Source organism: Ursus arctos, unplaced genomic scaffold (genome assembly GCF_023065955.2).
Source record: "Ursus arctos isolate Adak ecotype North America unplaced genomic scaffold, UrsArc2.0 scaffold_1, whole genome shotgun sequence".
Lineage (NCBI taxonomy): Eukaryota > Metazoa > Chordata > Mammalia > Carnivora > Ursidae > Ursus > Ursus arctos.
Genome location: NW_026622763.1, coordinates 13,459,982 through 13,484,452, shown reverse-complemented (window position 1 = coordinate 13,484,452; position 24,471 = coordinate 13,459,982). Strand labels below are relative to the sequence as shown.

At 50.2% G+C, this 24,471-nt stretch overlaps 1 protein-coding gene across 1 annotated transcript; it reads left to right on the top strand.

Moving 5' to 3' along the window:
- The first annotated feature begins 5,139 nt into the window (after positions 1-5,139).
- Positions 5,140-18,840, top strand: LOC113263443 (5-hydroxytryptamine receptor 5B). Its single transcript, XM_026510119.4, has 2 exons — positions 5,140-5,916; positions 17,684-18,840. The coding sequence occupies exons 1-2, from the start codon at positions 5,140-5,142 to the stop codon at positions 18,014-18,016; spliced, it is 1,110 nt and encodes a 369-aa protein (XP_026365904.2). The 3' UTR covers positions 18,017-18,840.
- Positions 18,841-24,471: the final 5,631 nt, after the last annotated feature.

Sequence of the window (24,471 nt, the reverse complement as noted above, 5' to 3'; positions counted from 1 at the left end):
ATAGAAATGTTCTCCCTGCGTTTTCATTAAAAACAAAAACTGACAAGCCAGCACTGAATAAACTCTCATTTAGTCAATGTTGGGCACTTCCTGATCATTCTCTGCTGGTGTGTTTGGTACATTGTTGCTCTTTGTTTGACTCCAAGCCTTGGCCCACCCTCCTCCTCCACCTACCCAGCATTCCCTTCTCCTCCTCCCTCACCTCTGTCTGTAAAAATCCTCTAGGCTCTTAGTGCCCAGGTCAGAACCTGTCTCCTTCAAGAGACCTTCTCTGCTCTTCCTCATTGGCGGTGATTTCTCTCCTCCAGCAAGCCCAGAAACCCTTGTTTATACTTCTAATCAGCTGTTGGCACACTTTGCTGTATTCAGGGGATCAAGATTTTCTTCTCCGGTAGCTGGAAGGGATCCAGGATCAGGACAGCATCTTACCTGCCTTTGTACCAACACCATGTCTTGCTCTCAAGAACCCAGTCTGGGCTCCCTCGGACAGGATTACACACAGCCTGGGGAGGAGATGGCCCGGACCCGATTGCCTGCTGGGTCCCACATGACTCCAGTGGAATTAGAGTAACATTTCCAAATCTATTCATAAACTTTAATAGCAGAAGTCGAGAGCAGGAAAGCCACTTATGATTACAGAATAAATTAAGGACATTGATGAAGGCAGGATCGACGTGTCCTACTATATAAAAGAAAAACTTGTTCAACAAAATGTAATAGAATAAATGCAAAGAGAGGAATGACAGAGGAAAAAGTATGTGACAACAACACTGATGAAAATCTGCTCCCTAATTACATTGCAATTAATCGATACTCATAGGTTCAGTACCCAGATTCCTGCATTAAGTAGTTAAAATGGGATGAAGAGTTCTACGCAGCTAGATGATAAATCACCATATGGAAAATGCAGGATTTTCAGCCATTGAGGAAACGCAAATTAAAGCATGTCATAATACACCAATTAAACATTTTTCTTCTAATGATGAAACATTGATCTTGCCTGGGTTGTCACTCTCTCTCCCATTTCTCCAAAGCCCGGGCCTAGAACAATAAATCCATTAAATGTCTCTGAGGTACAATTTGGAAATATGTAAAAAGAACAATCATACTGTTCCTTTGTTTCAGCTCAGTTATTAAATTTGGGAGAAAAAAATGCATCAAAGAAAAGTCCCAAAGGGGCAAAAGAATTCTGCTCATTGTAATTTGAAACTCAGCAAATGAACTGCCTGTCAGGTGCTGTGCACGGCCGGGGGTCTGACGGTGCCTGGTACTTGCAAGCAACCAGCGACCCGCTAACTGTTCGCAGATGCTGGCGGAAGACATGACACAACGGGTCAGAGACAAAAGACGTTATATTTCCCAAGTCCCACGGGGGTTACGGAAGGACCCGTGATGGACACCTGGACCTGAACGGGATGGGGGAGGGATGATTATGTTACAGGAGCCGAGTGCTGGGCTTGGGGGATCCTCGGCCTTCTATGGGGAGCAGAAGCAAGCTTGCCCTGTGCCGAGGGGGAGAGTCGCCTCATCCCTTAAGGCCACCTGCTGCAAACCCAGCCCTGTCAAGCGGCCTGTGTGGGGAGCAGTCAGGGCCCCGTATTCTTGGCGGCCCTACAGGACTGTGTGGGAGTGCTTGGGGCCCATGGATCACCTCTCCCAACAGGGCCTCTTTCTTTCGTTCAACACATCCATTCAAATGTATCCAATCACTTTCTGCGTGCACAGAATTCGACATTAAGAGCAGCAGTGAGAAGATTCTCTGCCTGGGAAGAGCCTAGATGTTAGTGGGGGAGGCAGGTAAGGAAAAGGAATGAAATTAAACAACAGGATGTCACGTAGTGAAGTGCTGTGAGGACAAAGAAAGCAGAATAGTGGCAGAGAGAACACCTTAGTAATTAATTTAGCTTTCTGATAAATTAGATTTATTCATTCCCCCCAAAAGCTTCTGCTATTAACATTGCAAAATCTGAAGACATTCGGTTTATTTTTTATATCTTTATTCAAAAGGCAAAATTAGGATATTTAGAATCTCCTTTTTTAACGATGAGCCTCTTTCCTGTTGGAACGGATAGTTTGATCCAGAGAATCTCCGTTGCGTGTTTTTCCTTTTATTTATTGTCTTCATCAAAAGTGTGTTCCTGTGTGTTGTCCGAGCTTTACATTCGTCCACCATATTTCAGAGTTACTTTCTCACTTTGGTTTAAGCAGAGAGAACACCTCTAGAGAGAGTGAGAGACTGTCAGTTGATGGTCACGGGAGGCCGGAGCAGGGACACTGAAGCTGACATCAGAATGGAGTCATCAAATGAACCTGGCCTGAGGGAAGAGCATCTGGGGAGAGGGAACAGCATACCCGCTGAAGCGCTGAGAATGGAACGTGCTTGCCCTGTTCAAGAAACCTGAGGCCAGCATGGCTGGAGTGGCGTGAGCAGGACGAGAGGATCTGAGATAAGGGTGGAGAAGCCCAAGCCGACCTGTAACTGAGACAATAGACTTTTCTTTCTTTTTTTCTTATATAGAGAGAAAGCATGAGACTGCCCTCGCGTCGGGGAGGGGCAGAGGGAGAGGGAGAGAGAGAGAATCTTAAGCAGGCTCCCCACCCAGCAGGGTATGGGGCTCGATCTCATGACCCTGACATCATGACCCGAGCCAAAATCAAGAGTCGGACCCGTAACCGACCGCACCACTCAGGCAACCCAGAGAAAATACAGTTTTCTAACAGAACAAACTGGCTTTTTATAGAGAGAAATTTCTATGAAAGACTTAAAGGAAAAAATCAGACTGCCCCCCAGTGCAGTGTAGAGAGGGCAGCTTGGCTTCATGCACACACGGGGTTGGGGGGTGGGGGGGAAGCTGAGTCCCAGCTGTGAGGCACTAAGCAGGTCCACAGACCTCTCCGTCCTCCATCTGCAAACGGGAATGAGGCCTAAGGGATGTGGGTCAAGCCAAGTGAAATAAAATGTGTGCAAGGGTTTTCTTGTTACAAATGTTCTAGAGATTGCAATTGTAAAAACAGAATCTATGTCAAAAGATCAAAAGAGAACTGAATGGAAGGCTTAAACTCAAAGTTAAATAGTAGCAACTAGTCACCATGTACTTAACACTTCCTCATTTCTGGGCTACTGGCTTCCTCTGTATACGTATATATAGTTCTTTTTTTTTTTTTTTTAAGACTTTATTTATTTGACAGAGAGAGAGGCAGCCAGCGAGAGAGGGAACACAAGCAGGGGGAGTGGGAGAGGAAGAAGCAGGCTTCCAGCAGAGTAGGGAGCCCGATGCAGGGCTCGATCCCAGAACCCCGGGATCATAACCTGAGCCGAAGGCAGACGCTTAGCAACTGAGCCACCCAGGTGCCCCATAACTCTACAGTTCTATAAACAGCTCCTGACATGTAATTAGCCTCATTTTTGAAATGAGGAAACAGAGTCTAAGTTCTTCAAAGTCTCTCAAGTAATAATGGTACAATATAAAAAGTGCAACTATGAAGAGAATATGTAGCAACATGGAAAGTGTTAAGCGAAATCTGCAGAAGAAAAATATTGATTTTAGGTTTAAAAAATGTATGTGGCTGGGAGCAAAGGCAAGAGACCAACAGCGAGCCAGGCATCTGACTGGGCAATATGAGTGCTTTTACATTTTTGATTTTCATTGTTCTTGTTACAATTTTGTCCAATAAAGTGAGGAAACATTATTGTGAAACTATTTCAAAGGCTAGTCCCCGTTTTCTCTTAAAAGACTGCCCTCAGGGCGCCTGGGTGGCTCAGTCTTTAAGCATCTACCTTCAGCTCCTGTCATGATCTCCGCGTCCTGGGATCGAGCCCCGTGTCAGGCTCCCTGCTCAGCGGGAAGCCTGCTTCTCCCTCTCCAGCTCCCCCCTGCTTGTGTTCCCTCTCTCACTGTCTCTGTCAAATAAATATATAAAAAATCTTTAAAATAAATAAAGGACTGCCCTCATCATGTGAGTTTCCTCAAAACTATTAAACATCCAGCATTTTCCAAGACCAAATGCAAAAACCCTGCACTGGCATTTACACCTGCATGTTTGTCTCCTTGACCCCAGGCTTTCATGCCAGGTGCCACCCTCCATTTGGTTTCTACCTTTGCCCAAGGGTAAAAAAAAAATAACGGCCCCTTTAACCTGGATGTGAAGACCTGGAAGATACAGAATAGGGTCAGGGCTGTGCAACTGCACAGGGGGCCGCGGTGGGAAGGACAGGTGCAGCGGCAGGGTTAGGGATGGGCAGACAGGTTGTAAATGCTCCCTCTTTCTCTTTCGGGACCTCTGCCAAACCGCCTAGAGGCAGCGTTCTCTCCTCCCAGAGCCAGAGTGAACTTCTCAAGGCCCCGCGGAGCCCCTGCCAGACAGAAGTGTCACGGGTGAAGCGGCGGGTTGGAGCCGGCTCTCGGAGCTTCCTGTTCGGTGTGCCTCAGTACCTGAACCTCCTCGTTCAGGTATACGGAGGATCCTGATTCAAGGAAACCAGAACTCCTCCGTCCCGGAAAGGGGGCGCGCGCCTCTGTTTCTCGATGTCAAACCGTGCCACCAGGCGGGTCCGAGGGATCCGCGAAGGTGGCGGCTACGGAATGGCTGCGCGATCGTGAACCTTCTCCGGAGACAACCGCTGGGTTCTCTCCGCAGGGCGGAGGCGGGGAGACAGGGGGGGCGGCGTGAAGGCCTGGCTGGAGTCGTGGCAGGTCCTCAGGCCACCCCCGCCTGCCCTCCCCGGTGCAGCCCTGCTCCTGCGGCCGCCCGCTGGGGGTGGCGGCACCTCTCCAAGCCCGCCCCTGCGCGCGGACACTCCGCGGCGCTCCCGGATTCCCAGCCCTGTGACAGCGCGTTGCCCCGGGGACGGCGCGGAGAGGTGGGAGGGACCGGCGCGCCGAGCCCAGCTGGACTCCCGAGGGGTCCCACTCTCTTTTTTCCCTCCACTGGAAAGGAGGTCCACGAGGGCTCCGGGCAGAGGAGCCAAAGAGGGGCTGCGGCCCAAGGAGGGACAGGGTAGGGCGACCTGGACCCCTCTCTGTCCTCCCAGGGCACGCAGCGACCTCTTCCACGCCCGCACCCGCCGGGTCCACACGAGCCCCGGCCGGCGCGCCTGTGTCCCCTGCCAGGAAGCCGCGATCCCGCGCGCCGCGCGCCATGGAAGCCGCTAACCTCTCGGTGGCCGCCACCGCCGTCGCCCTTCCCCTGGGATCCGAGGCTTGCAGCATCCGCCCGAGCCCCGGCGGGGTCGTCTGGTCGACCCCAGGCGCTGCCCCCCTGCCGGGCCGGGAGCCGCCTTTCTCCGTCTTCACGGTGCTGGTGGTGACGCTGCTGGTGCTGCTGATCGCGGCCACTTTCCTGTGGAACCTGCTGGTTCTGGTCACCATCCTGCGCGTCCGTGCCTTCCATCGTGTGCCGCATAACTTGGTGGCCTCGACGGCCGTGTCGGACGTGCTCGTGGCGGCGCTGGTGATGCCCCTGAGCCTGGTGAGCGAGCTGTCGGCCGGGCGACGTTGGCGGCTGGGCCGGAGCCTGTGCCACGTGTGGATCTCCTTCGACGTGCTGTGCTGCACCGCCAGCATCTGGAACGTGGCGGCCATCGCCCTGGACCGCTACTGGACCATCACGCGCCACCTGCAGTACACTCTGCGCACCCGCCGCCGCGCCTCGGCGCTCATGATCGCGCTCACCTGGGCGCTCTCGGCGCTCATCGCGCTGGCGCCGCTGCTCTTCGGCTGGGGCGAGGCGTACGACGCGCGGCGCCAGCGCTGCCAGGTGAGCCAGGAACCCTCCTACGCCGTCTTCTCCACCTGCGGCGCCTTCTATCTGCCGCTGGGCGTGGTGCTGTTCGTCTACTGGAAGATCTACAAGGCTGCCAAGTTTCGCTTCGGCCGCCGCCGCCGGGCCGTGCTGCCGCTGCCCGCCACCGTGCAGGTGAGGGGCGGGCCGCCTAACGGGGGGCGGAAGGAGGGGGCAGCCGGGGGAGGAGGCAGCTTGGCCGTCGGGAGAGTTGGCGGCGGGAGCTTGCACACTTGGGGCGCGCACCTGGAGCGCACAGGGAGATTGTCGCCTGCTGTCCTGGCGCGCGCACCGAGGGGCGCCTCACCTGCGGCTGGCGTGCGCGCCTGGGGCCCCCAGTGCACTGGGGCTGGCGGGGGCGCTGGCACCGCGGATCCACGAGGCTGAAGGGGACTTGCAGGGGCAGCGTGGGGAGTGGTGAGGGCACGACTGATGAGCCGCGCGCTCGTTGCTTTCCGCAGGAGTGATTGTGTCCCTGTGAGTCCGGCTCCCTGGTCCTGACTAGACAGAGCGGGGGGTGCGGCGGGCCAGGAGTGCTTGCTGCGGGGGACCACATTCCCGACTGTTCCCTCTCCACCGCACCCTTGTCCACCCTCCGCAGTCCAGAAACGCAATCCCCAACTCTGTCGGCCAGCTCCGGGTCAAAGAAGGAAGTGAGCGTAAAATATAGCCCACTTTCCTCTTAGTACCCCAACCTCAGTGCTTTCCTCTAGCGACTTTGGAACGAGATAGAACAGTCGGTTCAAATCCCAGCTCCGGACATTTGGGGCAGTTAGTAGCTTAATCTCTGCGGGCCTCTTTTCCACATCTTTAAACAAGTTCATCCCTGCTTCATAGGACTCTTGGTGAGGAAGGATCTCACGAGATGGAGAATGTGAGGTGCCAGCACAGTGCCTGGCACCGGGGAGGGCAGAGCTGGCCGGAGTAGGGAGCAACAGGGTGCCCACAGTGGGCCAGAACATAACCCTAGAAATGAATGAGATGGAGGAACGAGCATTTGCAGAACTTCTCTGATTGCATTTAGAACTGGGCCAGACCCTATTAAACGTCAGCAACCTCCTCCCCCTAGAAGCCCCAAACTTTCCCTTTTTTTAGGGGGGTGGTCAGGCTCCAAGTCCTGGAGACTAATAACAGGACTTATTGCCCCTTTCCAAATACAATAGAGTAGTTGCCCTTTGTCCACAGGCATATCTTCCAAGACCCCCAGTGGATGCCTAAAACCGCAGAGAGCACCGAACCATATATGGTGTTTTTTCCTATACATACATACCTAAGATAGAGTTTAATTTATAAATTAGGCACAGAGGTTAACAACACACCTAATAATAAAACAGAACAATTATAACAATATACTATAATAAAAATTATGTGAATGTGATCTCGCTCTCTCAAAATATTTTACTGTACTCACCTTTCCTCTGGTGACGCTGTGAGATAATAAAATGCCCACGTGATGAGACGCAGTGAGGTGATGATGTAGGCATCGTGACGCAGTGTTAGGCTACTACCAACCTGGATGAATCAGGAGGATCATTTGCTTCCAGACCTCAGTGGATCCCGGATAACTGAAACTTCGGGAAGGGAAGTGAAACCATGGATAAAGGAGAGGGGGAGACCACTGTGCATGGCCCAAGGAAGGACTGCCGGTGGGAGGGGGCAGGGAGAAAGAGACAGTAAGTTTCCTGTTGTTAGTTTCGTTTTAATTTTGGAAAGTTAACTCAGCTACGTAGTCTACTCAAACATATGTGCTTTAAAAAGCAGGCTTTTCCCCCTTCATTAAATGGCAGAGGGATTTTGTAGCATAAAATAGGAATGTCAAGACTATAATTGGAAAGTGTTGGTAGGGGAGAGCTTTATTCAGAATTAATGATGTTCTTTGAAAGGTCCCTTGGAAATGCCTGGGGTGGTTATAGCTTTTCTGTCTGATTGCGGAGGTAGGGCTGACTTTTAATAACTACGTCAATCCAGTGTGCACCTAGAGAAATCACGGAGCAATGGGTGCCAGAAAGGCTTGCCAAACCTGAGTTTGGTGTTCATTTTTGAAAGACCCCATTCAGGCAGGTGATACCAAGACGTAGAGAGGGAACAGGGGCCTGCCAATCCGGGTGGCCATGGGTGGGGAGAAAGAGCTCCAGGAGGCAGGGCCAGTGCTGTGATTTTCCGCTTGCCGGCAGTGGGACCCTGGGCAAGCCCTTCCCCTGCTTTGGGCTGCAAGTTCTCTTCTCTAATACACAGTATCGGTCTAGGTCTAGGCCACGGCTGGGGCTCTCAAGTCACGTGATGCTGAGATTGTAGATGTGCTGAGGTTCCTTAGGCTTCAGCCAGCCCTCACTCAAATGCCTGGGTAATGCTGCTTCGTCAGCAGCTATAAGCTTTCTGGCCACAAGACACCCAAACGGAAACTTAAAATAATATGCCTGGAATACTATCTCTCTACCTCCCCCCTCCCCACCTGCCGTTTCCTGCACTCTAGGGAAAATGAGTTGAATTTAGGTCCTGCAACATGTCTGTACTGCTTTCTGTGGGTGACAGAAGCGCTTATGAAGTCTGGAGGCTCTGGTAATGGGGCTGTGTACGTCCTTCAGCTTTCTCGCCATTCTGTGGCTAGGTCCCAACACTGAGATATGATCAGAAAGGGACAAGCAACAGTTCCTGCACAGTGATTTAATTCTCTGGGGGCAAAATGCAGTTTTTTGAAAGTAGAGCCGGAAACCAGCATTTACTGAGTGAGTCCTGTCGTCCAGACACTGCGTTTGATGCCTTCTATCCATCCTCTCATGTCATCTCCATGACCCAGCCGGGTTGGCCCTATCGTCTCTCTCAGTCCAGGTAAGCTAAGACACGCTCAGCCACGTATGACCCTCACACGGACAGCTCATCTCATGCCAAAGGTCAGCGTGGGTCTGGCGGCCATCCTGCAGAGCTCTCCGCCAGGCAGCAGCTCCTGGCTCTGGACCCCTTGCCATCTCTAGCTCTGCGGTCTGGAACGACTGGCTTCCAAGGCTGCCGAGCAAGGGGAAGAGACGGATGGAAATATAGCAGCTTTTACCTGCCTTCCCGGAAAGCAGACACATGTCAGCTCTGTCCTCGGCCCATTGGCCAGCCACTGGCTGCGACATCCAGGAGAGCGCGTGGCGTAGTCGGCGAACACCGTCTCTGCCACCAGCCCTCATTTTCCAGTTGATAAAGCTAAGTCGCCACAAAGTCCATTCATCTCAGACCACAGAGTTACCGAGTGGAGAAACGGGGGTCACTGTTCCTCCACGCTGTCCGTCTGCAGGGACTGAACTGCTGAGCTCTGTCCCACGGCCCGCAGGCGCCTCTCCTTCATAGGAAGGAGGCGGCCGTATCCCAGTCAGGTGGGGCAGCGTGGGAGCAGGGTCTCAAAACGATGCTTGTGCACCCTGTCCCTTCCAGGAGAGCTGACCACAGCCGAGCACCGAGGCCCTCCCCCCTTCTCTCAGGAGGCAGGGTTCATTCCTACCCTGCCCTCCTTTCTTTCAGCTTTCTAGAATGAGCACCACATATAAAGTATGTTCTGCTCCCCCCGCCCCACAGTAACCCCGCGTGGCTCATGATTGTTTCCCACTGACCTGTGCCCTTTGCTACTGAGAAGAAGAAGAAAGCAAAATCAATGGAGATGATGTCACTGGCTTTTAAAATGTGACATCAAAAACTTTTTTTCTTTTCAATTGTTTGACTGCTGTGCACAAGTTGGTAAGCAGGGTCTAATTACTCAGTAGGCACCGTGGACACACTGCCCAGAACCACAGTGCTTTTAGGGGCCCATGGAAATGGTTTCATTTTCGTTTCTTTTAAAATTAGGGGAAGAATGGATATAAGAGCCATGAATATATAATACTGTATCCAGCCTCGATTATATTAGTCTTCATAATAATATGGTCATAAAATATAATTTTTAAATATTTTTTAATGGAGGAGGGGGCCCACAGAGGCAGAGATGCCTAGGGCTTATAAATGCGATAATGCAGCCCGGGCTGACACCCTGCACTCACTCACTCACTCACTCAGTCAATAAACATGTGGTGGGAGACAGTGTGCCCAGTGGTTAAGAGCATGGGATTTGGAAGCAAGGAGCCCTGGATTTCAATTCTTTGTGTGCCGCTTATAAGCACTGTAGCTGAGTGACTTAATCTAAGTCTGCATTTCCCCATAGGTAAAATGAAAATATTGCCACCTGCCTCATAATATTCTTGTGACAAGTAAACGAGATAATGGTGTATACGGAGTCTCTAAACTAGTAAACCATAAATGCAAGCTGCTGTATCATCTTCATTATTATTCTTAAAAATTCCTCTTGTGAGTTATAAATAACAAATTATGATTTTATTCCTCTTACTGCTCTTACTCACCATGCTATGTAGGGGAGTTACTTTTTGCTTGTGTAACAGATTAGCCCAAAGCTTAGTGGTGTAAAACAATAAACGTGTATTTACTCATAGTTTCGGTGGGTCAGGTTTGGGAATGACTTTGACTTCTTGGCGCAAGGACCTTCTTAGCCAAGATGTCAGGTGGGGAGCAGTCATTCGCAGGCTTGACTGGGGCTGGAGACTGCTTCCAAGATGGCTGACTCACATGGCTGTTAGCAGGAGGTCTCCCCAGGGCTGCTTGAGTGTTGTCACAACATGGCGGCTGGCTTCCCTCCTGCCCGGAGAGCACAGCAAGGAGAAAACTGCAGTGTCTTTTATGTTTAGCCTCAGAAGTTACATGACATCTCTTCTATTCACTAGATGCGAGTCGCCAACTCCAGGCCGCACTCAAGGGAAGCGGAATTAGGCTCCACCTTTGGAAAAGTATCTGTGAACTTGTGGACTGATTTTAAAACCATCACCATAAGACACACAGATGGTGTTCAAAATTCCTTGATTGACTGTTACTGACCTGCATATCAGGCAATGTGGTAGCCTCTGAAGTTTCAGAGAATGAGCGAGCATGGTCTCTGCTCTCAAGGGATTAATTTTAGTAGACCACGACTATAGAATTAAAAATTCAATAAAATGTTACAGGTGATCTGCTAGAAGTCTGTCCAGAATACAATGAATGGCCCTGAGAGACTGAAGAGTATATGGGAAAGCACTTTGTACACGGTAAAGGACAAAATAAATGTGTAATACTGAGCTGTAGGGTCTGCGACAGCTTGGATCTGAGTGTTCGATTATGTTGCATTATAAAGTATTTGCCTCTCTAACTCTCTGTATTAGCATAATAAGTTTTTGTGTTGTAAGCAAACAGCACATAAGCCTTGAGTGACCTGAAATCTGTAGAGCCCTTTATGTTTTCGTCACTTGTCCAATGTTCAGTTGTCATCTGGACCACCCCAAGGACTAAGCTGCTGGTGGGCCTGCGGGCTTGTCAGAGCTTGGGGACGGGCAGAGGGTGGTGGAAAATCACCACCCTCGTTCTCATTCCATCTATTAAAAGAACTGTGGGCTCAAACACATTCTCATGCCAGACTGCGAGCTTATTTTAACTTCAGGAAAGTACATTTTATGAATCAAATTGTATCAGTGGTAATAAAAAATCTGGTTTATGGTTTGATTCTTTTCAGGTTGGCACCTAAGAGTCTGAGAGTTTCCAGAAGTACTTGGATGTGTCAAGGAGCGTTTTCAAATCTTCAGAAATGCCTCCGGCCTTCCTGTCTCTGTAACCTTCTCCCTTGCTGCTCCCCTTACATTGTTATGTTCATTGTGTCTCTTTGCCTCTACTTCCATTTCTCTTTTCTCTCTGATTGAATTGTTGGAGAAGAGTGGAGGGGAGAAGGAGAAAGTTGGGGGTAGGCAAATATGGTGCAGGGATCATGTGTCTTCGCCAATGACCTTGCAGTGATCTACTCCTCAAATCTGTGTAATTCTTGGAGAAGATTGAGCTTCTCAGTGGAACACTGAGATCCGAACTCCATGGTTCTTAACTTTTGGTAGGCTGCAGATGCCTTGAAAATTAAAGAAAGCTTTGGACTTGCTGCCCAGAAAGGTATGTGGGTGTTTAGTCACCTGATTTGCAGAGGACACTCCCTGAAGCCCATCTCTGCAGAGCGACGCTGAGCCGTCCTTCCCCCTGGCTTTTCTGAGACATGGAACCCACAGTGTACTAGTAACTGTGACTCTCTGAGACAGGGCTGTAGTCCTCCGGGCATGGCCCCCAAGGGAGGCAAATCAGAACAGAGTCCGGACAATACCTGTGCAAAAGGGAAAGCCTCCCTTCTTTCCATTACTCCCCCCGCCCCGCCCCGCCCTGTTCCAAGACCTGGGCTTCCAGGGATTTCGGGGTATGAACTCTTGCCTCAACAGAAGCCCTTCCACTGGCATCCACTCGTAAATGGGTTTGACTTCAGATCAAATGGTATTAGAGCAGAAAACACAGATGTAGTCCCCTTCTCAGCATTAGCTCCAGTGGATCCTTAGCCAATCCGCGGTGACCAACCTCCCCACAAAAATCCATGTTCTCCAAAGACAAGAATGATAGCAATTGTACCTTATGTTATGATCACACCCAAAGTGAACAGGAACTGTCAAGCATGTCTGACAAACTAGATCAGGACATTTTCTGTACTCTGTACTCTGTTGTGAATATGATTACACTGAAGGAAAAGTCACTTTTTTCCCAAGCCCAGCATGCTCTGCTTTTTGTTTTTCTTTTGTAAAAAAGCTTCCTGTGTTTCGTTTTTCTTTTTTCTTTCTTTTCCTTTCCTTTCCTTCCCTTCCCTTCCCTTCCCTTCCCTTCCCTTTCCTTTCTTTCCTCTTCTCCTCTCTTTTCTTTTTTCTCTTCTCTTTTCTTTTTTCTCTGCTTTTCTCTTTTCTTTTCGCACAAGAGAAGCAGCTGAGAAAATTTCCTGATCTAGTTTGTCAGACATGCTAGACAGTTTCTGTTCACTTTGACGGGCTATTTTGGCTACTTATCTCCTTAGAGTGCCCTTGGGAAATGCACATGGAGCTTGGTTATCTCAGTGAACCCTGGGCAGAGAGATTGGAGCCCCAGCTATTCCAGGTCCTGACCTGCCAAGCTCTGGTTAGAAACGGGGAATTTCAGTTATAATCCAGATGGCCTTCAGCCTGAGTCAGAAATCTCTCTGTGTCCTCTCTCCCTCTCAGATGTGGTAGGGCTTGCTTCGTCACCAGGATCAGTGTGGTCGCCCCAACGCCAGCCTTGCAAAGAGTCTCGCCGCCATGCTGGATGCCTGACCCGTGGGGTCACAGCGGAAACTGCTATGTTTGTTCCACAAGTAATTAGGGTCACCTTTCTTCTTTTTGCTTCCCTCTCCTATTTCTTATTAGGATGTTTAATTGACAGCATTAGAGGACTACAAATGTTTGTGGGTTCTTTCTGTGGCAGCTGGATTATTTTTTTATTAGAGAAGAAGGAAGGGACGAGGGACAGGAAGTTGAGGTTTAGGCGGTCCTCCCACGTGCTCCTCACAGTCAGCCCACAGCACAGACAAGGCTCTGCATGGTTAGAGACAGAAACGAGGGAATGGGGGCCCTGATCAGAATCCTAGCTCACCACAAACTTGCTCTGAGCCTGGCTTCCTCATTCCTCCCTCACTGGTTGCTGTTCTTACTGAGTAAGAGGGTGGGGGGAGCCGCCTAGTCACGGGCCAGACCTCTGTCAGGAACCGGGAAGGTCCGAGCTTTCACCCAGCTCGCAAGCGAACAAGTCAGCCTGCGACAGTGTGCTGGGTGCTGGCAGGAGGCAGGGGACTCCTAATCAGAGTCAGAGGGCTTTATTACTCATGGTGCACAGGCCCACAGGAGCTTCATTGTTACACCAGTTCCCCTTTCCCTCAAGCTCCCGCGGGAGTGGCCTGGAGCGGCCCAGATGGATTTGCATCACAGCAGAGAAGCTCCTAGATGAGAGAGCTCCAGTCGTATTGCCCAGTGTTTGACAGTCAATAAACCTGCCTTCTGCTCTTAGGAAAGCTGCATCTTTGATAATGGGCTGCAAGCCAAGCTGCCTGCTTTTCCACTGGGAGACACTATCTCTATCCTCCAAGGTCGTTTGCTTTACAAACATCCGTGATAAGCCAGTCTTCGGTAGCAAAATGTGCAGAAATGCAGGAGACTTGGAGAGAATCATCTCCCTCAAGCATCTCCTAATTCAATATAAATTTTGTTTTTACTATATGCCATACATGATGCTAGGTGCTAGGGACTCTTCAGGGGACAGGACACTCATGGTCCCTGTCCTCCTGGCCTGTCGGTGGTGACACAGTATTCTGAACAATTCAGAATCCGTGCCCTGGCCTTGGCGTACTGATGGGAACAGTGGGACAGAATATTTCAAATTGGGACTTGATGGGAAATGCTACCACAGAGTCCCCATACACACAGTAGGTGGTTAATAAATGTCTAAACATATACAGTGTGGCAGATTTGGTCCTTAATTAATTTTGGATGAAAAAGCCTCAGATTCTATGGAGATGTTAAGGTGAACTCATCTTTTGGGTCCCATTTCGGCATGGCAGACAGAAGCCATATAGCCCTGGAACCAGCCCGACCAGGCAGGCACCTTGGTTCTGCTTTCCCCTGCTTGTGTGGCCTTGGCCATGGCATTTGGTGTCTCCAAACTTCTGTGTATTCAGAGCACCTTTCCTTTTACTGCAGGACCCCAGAGTGCCAGGTACTCCCGGGTGTGTTCATCCAACAGCCTGTACCCTTCCCTGCAGATTAGGGGGGATTCTAGCCAGAGATCAGAGGCCCCTTTGAGCCTGGATGGTCAGTGTTTAGACAGCTGTGCAGAGGGAAGTCGGGGTAAAGTGGCTGAGGAGAGAAAAGACCAAAGAGGAAAGATGGAGAAGCTCAGGGATGGCCCCAGAGCTGGTGGCCAGAGACCCTAGAAATCGCCAGGAAGCCATACGTGTCCATGCTGAAAAAATCTCAAGCATAAATATTCTTAAAATAGATTCTGTTGGGGCACCTGGGTGACTCAGTCAGTTAAGTGTCTGCCTTCGGCTCAGGTCGTGATCTTGGGGTCCTGAGATCCAGCCCCACATTGGGCTCTCTGCTCAGTGAGGAGTCTGCTTCTCCCTCTCCTTCTGCCCCTCCCCCCCACTCACGCTCACTCTCTCTCAAATAAATTAATAAAATCTTTAAAAGAAGAAGGAGGAGGAGGACGAGGGGGAGGAGGAGGAGGAGGAGGAGGAGGAGAAGGAGAAGGAGAAGAAGGAGAAGAGGGAGAAGAAGAAGAGGGAGAAGAAGGAGATTCCACTGGCACCCATCCAGATCAATCACCTTTCCTGAAGGTGCAGAACAACAGGTAGGGATTCAGAATGTGGTCTCTGGTTCAAAACACTGCCATTGGACTTCCAGCTCTTACCATAAGCAACTGGGTGATCTTGGACAAGGTATTTAACATTGTGGAGTGTTTTCTCAGCTCTAAAATGGAGATAACAGTACCTCAAAAGTTTGATGCGAGAATGAATTCAAGTCATCCCTTATGAGACTCTGCATAGTGTCCGTTGTATAGTAACTCCTCTGGGGCTGGTCTTAGCCTCCTTTGGCTTTCTATTGAATATCCCATTTCAAACGACAAAAGCCAAGCTAGTCAGTGTCCTTGCAAACCTGAATCATCATCCCAGGCTGACTCGGTTTCTTTGAAGCCGTTTCTGGAAAGATTCCACAGTCTTCCAGTGTCTCTGTCTGCACGGGGGGTAGCAGGCTCAGGTGGAAAACTAGGAACACAGGCTTCTAGCAAACAGATGCTGTGCTGGAGTGGAGCGAGGCCAGGTCCTTAAACCAACCTAATCAGTGAACTTGCCTTTTCTGTTTCTCTTCCCCCAGGAGACCTTTTGAACTGAAATCACCCCATTTCTTTACCTCAATAGCATAATAAGGCTCTGGAATTTCCCTTACCCAGGAGGAAGGACTCAAGTGCCTGGGAGGCCATTTAGGTCAGCAGAGAAGTGGCTGGAAAAATGCCCATGACTGAGCCTGGAGGAAGGAAAACAAACACGCCACCTTCCGCTTCTGCTCCTGCTCTGGGGACACTGTTTCCTCCCCAAGAGACTGCTCAGTATTTACGAGGTGGTTTCAGGGTGGCACGTTTTTGTGGCTCCGACTTGTTTGGTGACTTGATGACGGTCCACTAGGAGGGAATCGGTCAGCGCGGTCTCTTCTAGAGGGGAATGGGGACATGAGGCTCACACCTGCCTGTGGGGCCGAGCAAACCTTGGAAGGGCTCATCAGAGGGGGCTCTGGCTGCCTCTATGGGGGTGCAGGGCGGGGAGGGGCAAAGGCTGTCTCTTCCTTTGCTGGCATCACTTGCCTTGTTATTGTGTCTCCAAGGGGTGGGCGGGAGGAGGCCAGGCGTGTGCTGGCAAAGGAGAGGACTCTTCTTTGTCCACATCTCCATGATCTGTTTTCAGCCTGATGCAGTGACTTTCCAGCTAAAGGAGCCAGGGTGGTGGGGGGAGTAGCAGAAGACACTGAACTCCAAGGCCGAGGTCAGGCCACTTGGGGGCCCGGCCTCCTCTGGGCTCTGGCCATCCTGACCCAGTGAGAGCAGCCGGTGAGCGTGCTGCGGGCCCGTGTAGCGCTCCACAGCCATGGGTCGTGGGGCTGTCCCGCCAGCTGCTCCCAGTGTGTCTAAGCCAGATGCCTCTCAGCCCCGTGTGCCACCAGCGTCTGTGGCCATGGCTGGCAGCAGCTGGGGAGGAAGGGAAACGCAGGTGCAGCCTGTGCTGTTGTCCTGATCACTGGTTCATTCAGCAGCTGTTACCCGAGCACCGGCCAGGCGCCAGGTGCCGCTGGGGGGCAGGTGTGTGTACAAGGATGCCACAGTCCCAGCCCCGGTTCAGCTTGGCCCAGCGTGAGGGGACAGGTGTGATAGTCATAATCGCACAAACTGCTACGGACAAGGAGACAGGGGTACCAAACAGGGAGACGTGTTTGAGTTTGGAGGGTCCGAAAGGCCACTCTGAGAGGGTTGGTGGCCTCTAAGCTGAGACCCGAGAGGTGACAAGGACTGACCGAAGGATGGGGGTGATAGGATGGGTAGCGCACCGCAGGCTCCTTGAATGGCACTGAGTTATTACCACAAAGGCATTTACTGTTGTCTTTTTAAAGCTCGGCGGTACAGAACTACTCTGGAATCTAAACGGAGTCCCTTTAGCACATCGTTGTCTCACTTCTTGCAATATTGAGGCTTATAGGCTGCCTCTCCAGCTGCAAACTTCGGGCCTGGGCTGGGCTGGGATCTGTGTTCTTTGGGGTCCTAGTCCCAGCCCCCAGCCCACTCCATGAGTATCGAATGAGTGCGTGTGCCAGGAGCTGTGCTGGGCATCCCTCACATTCCTAGTGCACTTCCACAGCGGCCTTACCGCGGTGGGGGGAGAGGACTTTGTCCCCCAGCTTCACAGATGGGGAAGGGGGTTTGGCCCCTGGGGCTGGGACTCGAGCCAGAGTCTGACACTGAGGCTCCTGGTCTTACCTGCCTCCCTCCCTTTTTATATCTTATTATCTGACATTGTGGAGACCACCACTCTCAATCCAGGAAGAACCTGCAGGGCTTTTTTTTCTTTTTTAAGATTTTATTCATTTATTTGACAGAGAGAGAGCACAAGCAGGGGGACTGGAAGAGGGAGAGGGAGAAGCAGACTCCCCGCCGAGCAGGGAGCCCCATGCGGGGCTCCATTCCAGGACCCCGAGATTATGACCCAAGCCGAAGGCAGGCACTTCACCGACTGAGCCTCCCAGGCGCCCCCTTCAGGGCTTATTTTAACCTACAGTTTCAGGACGGTTTCAGCTGCCATTTTAGGTGGCTTATGTAGTATCCGAGCATCCTGAATGAGGCTGCGGGAGAAGTGTGGGCCACCCTGGAGCAGCCCCGCGCTGCTTTATCACCCAGCGTCAGGTTTAATGTGTTAACCGCCCGTTTCCTTTGTTCCAAGGTGAAGGAGGCCCCTCAGGAGGCTGAGATGGTGTTCACGGCGCGTCGCCCGGTGGTGGCCTTTCAGATGAGCGGGGACTCGTGGCGGGAGCAGAAGGAGAAGCGGGCGGCCGTGATGGTGGGCATCCTCATTGGCGTGTTTGTGCTGTGCTGGATCCCCTTCTTCCTGGCGGAGCTCATCAGCCCCCTCTGTGCCTGCAGCCTGCCCCCCATCTGGAAGAGCATCTTCTTGTGGCTTGGCTACTCCAATTCTTTCTTCAACCCGCTGATTTACACTGCATTCAACAAGAACTACAACAACGCCTTCAGGAGCCTCTTCAGCAAGCAGAGATAAACCCAGGGCTTGGAGAGACACACAGGTCGGGGTGTGGGCGGGGAACTGGTATTTCTCCCCGCCCCAGGCATCTGGGAGCCTTGCGCCACCGCAGAGTGTTGATGACGGGGAAGCCGCGCTATGGGGCCTGGCCTGTAGGAGCCGCAGTGCCAAAGGCTCCCCGGGAAAGATCGCGCATGCGCGGCAAGCGTGCATTCGCTCGTGGCACGTTTCTCCACTGAGCAGGACCTCTGCCTCAGGATCCTTTTCAGACCGCGCTCTGGTTACTGGTCGGAATGGACACAAGACTCGAAGATGACTTGCCTTTCCTTTATTTAATACCCTATTCCTCCGAGGGGATCCGTCAGCACAGAGCCCCAGTGGCCTGTTTTGGGGCCCACTCCTTTGTGAAATAGCCCCCATCCCGTATCCACCTGATTCAACTTACCTTCCCCAATGTCCAAGGTGGTGTATTCCAATTTGGGAGATGGGAATCATGTGAATGTTGGCCTTTTAAAAAAGTGTCTAGTGCAACCCATACCTACTGAATGGGACTTTCAGAGAAGTCTGATAATTTATGTTATTGAGTTCTTTCTTCATCAGTGAGAGGCCGTGCTGGATGCTTAGATTGTCCTTTGGACCAATTACACTGGCATTTCTGGGGGGTGAGACCCAGGCAGGAGTGCTTTTTAAAGCTTCCCCATGTGATTCCACTGTGCAGCTGACCAGTGTTGAGGATCCCACCGGGGTCCTTTCTCTGCTTCTGAACAAGAGAGAGCAGCTATGGGAAATGTTCCCACCACTTCACCATATGCACTTGTATGTGTAATAAAAATACTTTTGCAGCATTGATTTCTAGGCTCAAAATCATTCATATGCATGATTGATCTCACACACACAACACACACACACACACACACACACACACACACACTCACATATGCCATTGAGACGGGGATGACTAACACAACCCCCAAACTGTCATAGTGAATCTTGGCCTTCCTGAAAATACCAAACGTGGCCCACGTATGTAGGAGTCCAAAGGCCTGGATGAGGGGGATGCCCGGACTAAGTCATGCTGGCCACAGTCCCCCTGGTTTTGGAGAAGGGCTGCTTGCCTACTGATTAGGTTTTTCAATGGACACAAAACAGTCCACTCCGCCATCGGCTCACTGGATGTCTGAGGTATGTAGACATTCTTTAAGCTTATACTATAGAGGACATGTACTTTGGGGGTTATCAGAGAATAGAGGTCCAAAGTGCCTTTTCCAAAAATCTTAGGGGCCAGATGGGCTTTGGAACTTAGACGCGTTTTTAAGTGTTACAAAGGCAATATGGTGTATGTTGCATAAATTAGGTAACACCCCCAGCTGGGTTGGGGGCAGCAGTCTCTACTCCACCTGTGCAGTAAAATATATGAATATTTACACTGTGAGAAAAACTAAAAATAGCTAGCAGCACTGAGATCACATTTTGTCACTGAATGAGTTACAAACCACCTGTTTACCAAACTTTGTGTTTTTGCAATTGAGGACCTGTACAACCTCAGACCATCCACAGTCCGAACTTTGCTCTGTGTCAGCCCTGTTGAGGGGAGGGATTCTGAAGGCGGGCTGGGAAGAGTATGTGGTCCAACTGTTCCTTTGTGGCTAGTGGCTGGGACAGCCTTCTTGGAGTCATATTTTGGAATTTTATTCTTTCACTGGAAGATACTTCAAGAAACAGTCTTATGAAACATGTCAATGCATTTCACATAAAAATGTAAAGTCATCTGTTCCACTCTTTGTGAAGGCATGTTTTCTTATGATGATGAGGACTTTTATTTTCTTTCCATTTTTCCCTTGATCAGGAAGAACAGAACCACATTTCTAGCCCAACTTTGGAAGCTGTAGGAACTGGCATCCTATTGATTTGTGTTGAAGGTTTCTAACCAGTCTATAATTCCAATCTTTACTTAGGTTTTCCCTATCCTAGTGTTTTCTGTTCTGTTTGTATTTTACTATCATCTTCTGTGAATTTCCTACAAGCCATGCCATATCCTCTGTGAACCAAGGCAGGGAAGAAAGGAATGGGCACATTGTTGTTTGAAGGCCTAGAGCTCAAGCCTGGGGCTATTAGGGATTTTCCCCCATCAGTTGAAATACACTAGGTGGTGTTAGAGATCTTCTTCCGTGTGCCTCTCTTCATGCTATTCATCGAGCATCTACTATGCGTTGCTGTTGTACTAGGGATTTATAAACAAATGCTCATTTAATCCCACATCTATCCTACGAGGTAGGTATTGTCCTCATTGAACGCCGTTCCAAGAAGGTAAGTAGCTTGCCTGTGGTCACACATGAGTACATGGCAGAACTGGGATCTGGACGCAAGTCGGCCTGCATCCAAGCATGGGAAAGGAAGGGAACTCAACGGGAGTTGGCCTGGACTCCATGTTTCAATGTTTGCTTGCATTTTCCAGCACAAGCCCTGCACCTGGTGTAGTGGGTCTGCTTGCATTGCTCTAGTTGGGTTCCAGGCAGGAGATTTAGAGGAAGCATCTAGGTAGAGTTGGCGGGGGGCACTTGTGGAATTTTTTGGTTTACTCTTCCTACTGGGTAGGATGCTTTATGGTTGTGTTCATTTGGCCTGGGCTTTGACTTAATGTAGGCTCATGATGGCAGCATCCCAGGTGGAAGGAATTATGGATGTGGAGCCCTTCCTAAAAGGAGGTTGCTTGCTTGCTGATTTGGTGGCAACTTCTAGTGGATCTTTCAGACTTGACCCTTTTCTTCAGTTAGGGAGACCTTCCCTGACCACCACTATAATTACAAAATGCTTAATTTCTGAAACAGATCAGTTGATGACTGACTCTATGTAAGGCTGCACTTGTAATTCCTTTAAATAAGAGTATCAGAATAACAGTCTATTGACAAAGTATCTGATTTATAATGAACATTGCAGGAACTTCTTTAATAAGCATAAGTCTCTGCTCTGCCTCAAGTCTCTCTGCTTGCAGTACCTGACCAAGACGGGCGTGGGAGGACGTACGAGGAATTAGTCTCTTCCCTGTCAAGATTCATTTGCTAAAGTATCTTCATGTCAGAATCCAATTTCACAATGTTCCAGGTCTGCAGGATGGATGGGGCTAACCCAATTGTATTATTTTATAATGTAGTCATGTACAATGGATAAAGTATGCTCCTTTTCTCCCCTTTAGCATGGCCTCCATGTTTCTTCAGGCATGTGGGACGGGAATTTGGATTCTGACCATGATTACTGTCCAGCATGAGCATCTATCCCCACGCGGGTACCATCCCTAGAAGACTGCTCTTCTGGCCTCTGACCTGGTCCCTCTACACTAACGCTGGGTAGTACAGAGAAGTGTCTGAGTCTATGAGATGTCTGTGAGTTGGCTGGGATCTCACCGATCCAGGCTGGACTCTTCTGGGTCCAGCTTCAAGAAGCAGTTTGTTTGGGTCTAGGTCTGTTCCATGTGTCACTCAACCTCCTTGGGCCAGCACAGTATGTGATTTTCAAGAGAGGCGTGCAAGTGGGCAAGCCCGACCACCCAAGCACACTTCCAAACCTTTGCTCATAGCAAGTCTGCTAACAACCCACAGACCAAGCAAAAGCCCAAAGTCAAGCGATGGAGAAGAGTATTCCACCCACCAGGACACAGAAGATGTCTGTTCTGGGGGAGTGAAGAATGGCAACAAATAATTCAGAGGTCCATATGTGAAACAGAACATGAAAAATCAGGTGGTTTAAAATCAGGTGGTATAAAAAGGGTAAGCACAGTCTCTAAGACTTTCGTTTCTGGTCTATTTTCTTCTGGATTATCAGCCATCCCTTATCTGGGCTCCTGCTGTTGCCCCTGCTTCCCTGGTCTGTGGTCAGCACGGCTCCCAAGGCATCCCTGTTGACATCTCCAAACCCTCCAGTGGTTTCCCACACAGGTGCCCTTCATGCCCCTCAAAACTCATGTGCTGGGCCTGCTTCTACCTCACGGACTTTACGCTCTGTACCCCCGCCGCCTGGCATCTCCCTCACACTGGTATCCCTCACCAGGTGGCTCATTCCCTCACTCGTCGTCAGTTTGGTGTTTATATTCATTTAATACTAAGAACACAGATATCCTAAAGAGACAAACAATGGAGAAAGTTCTTTCCAAACTGCATTCTGACATAAAAACACTAGTGATTCAAACTTCCGAAACAAAACAGCACACAAATCTAGGAAATGCAAAACATGTTTTATTTCTTACCTGAATGAAGCTGAAAGCATGTAAACATTATCTTTAAAAGATATCAATATCAGGGATGCCTGGGTGGCTCAGTCGGTTAAGTGTCTGCCTTCGGCTCAGGTCATGATCTCAGGATCCTGGGATCGAGTCTTACATTGGGCTCTTTGCTCAGTGGGGAGCCTGCTTCTCCCTTTCCCTCTGCCTCTCCCCACTGCTTGTGTTCTCGCTCTCAAATAAATAAAATCTTTAAAAAAATAAAGGATATCAATATTAAATTCACACAGAGAAAACCACCCATAGTTTTTAAACCATAGAGCCAATACCTGGTTTTTCACATGACAAAAATAAAAGCATGTAAAATAATGTGCAATTTATAAAGACTTCAAAGAAAATCAGGGTGGCTAAGACTCAGGTGAAAGAGGCGATTAGGGACAGGAGACATTTTGGGAGGCGGATACACTGGGGACATCTAGGGCAAGCCTGGATGGAACCAGGAGGCTGACACCGAGCAGGCCCTGACAGGAGGTACGCCAGCAGGTACCTCCGGCAGGCAGCAGGTTAACTGGCGCTCTGGTAAAGTTTCCAGAATGAAAACCCAGGTAGCTCCCAGTAAAGAATGTAAAGGTAGTCCCTAACTATTCATTATAAAATTGCAAATCACCACCAACCCAGACACTCCCGATCCTTCCTCCTCAATCAGCATGCTGAAGCGACACGCGCTGTAGCTTACGGTCGGACTTACCTTGCTTCTGGGTCTTCCCCGCTGGAGTGTAGTGAAGGCAAGTTCTTCTGTCTGCTTTGTTCACTGCTGTATTCCCAGCGCCTGACCCACAACAGAAGCTCAAATATTTGTGGGTCGAATGAACGAGTTGTCGGGGATTTATTTTTCTCACGGAGTAAGACATATGGGGGCGAGCGGTCCCTGGGTTGGTTCAAGAGGCTCGCCATGCCTTCAGGGAGCCAGGCTCTTCCCATCTTTTCACTCTGCCAGGCTCAGCATGTCAGGATGTCTCTTCCCATGGTCTCAAAATGGTGAAGGCTGCTCCGGACACCCTGTCCTTCCCGAACAACTTCAAGAACAGAAGCTCTCCTGCACCTTGCGCTGATTACCAGCAGCAACGTCTCCATGGCTCAGGGGTACTGTCTCCATCTTTTGTATCCCCAAAAGCCAGAGGAACAGGGGTGGTGCTGTGACCCTCACGAGAGAAGGGCGACTCCACTTCACAGTCCACTGCCCCCTCCCCGTCCCCCTCACTGCCACCCAACACAGGCACAGTCAGAGCAGAACTGTCCTTACTACTTCCTGTCCCCACAGCTGTTCTGCCAGGACAGGAGAGCCCCCTTTCCACTTCCCTACTTCCCCCAAGACCCAAGAAAGGGAGAGATCAAATACTTTGGGCATGGGGCTTTAGATTCCTAAGGAAAGCAGATTTACCAAACAAGACTCTCCTGTCATGTTTCTATTTGTAGAAAATTAAATCAAATTAAAATTTAAAACATTTATTTTCGAATAGATCATACATGTACATGGTATAAGATGCAAAAGGCACAAAAGGCGCGCAGTGAAAAGCCAGTCCCATCCCCCCCCCAGAGGCAGCCAAAGCGGTCAGGCTCCTGTATACCCTCCCAGACACAGTCGAGGCACACGCTAGCAGGTACGCGTGACATATGTGCGCGCACGCACCACACACGTGTGGGTACCCAACGACACATTTTGCTCCACCCCCTCCCCCTTTCAAAACAAACACTAGTGTCCCAAGAGCCTCTCGTCCCCCACTTAGCCATGCGCCTCAGGGATCGTCCCATGGCAACACATACAGAGTGACTCTGTTCTTCCAAACTGAACAGCCCATTGAACGGATTCCCTATGATTTACTTAACCGTTGCCCTATGTTGGTGGTAGTTTCCAACTTTTTGCTAGTACAAATAATGCTGCGGTAAAAAACCCTTGTACATGAGGAAAATTCCTAGAAGCAGCATTGCTGGCTCAAGAAGTCTGTGCATTTGCACTGTTCATAGATATCGCCCAACCGCCCTCCATGGATTTGTACAGTTCGTACTTCTGCCTACACGGCATCCCGGGGCTAATCCCCACTTCCTGGGTTCATGTGGCTGAGTCATTTCAACCAGTCAAGTGACCATTAGGTTCATAACATACTTTGAGCCAAAACAGACCCATGACCTAATCCCTGACATTAGTGTGTTCCCTTTCTCTTTCCCCCTGTCTGGGGAGAAAAAAACCCATGTGAAAGGT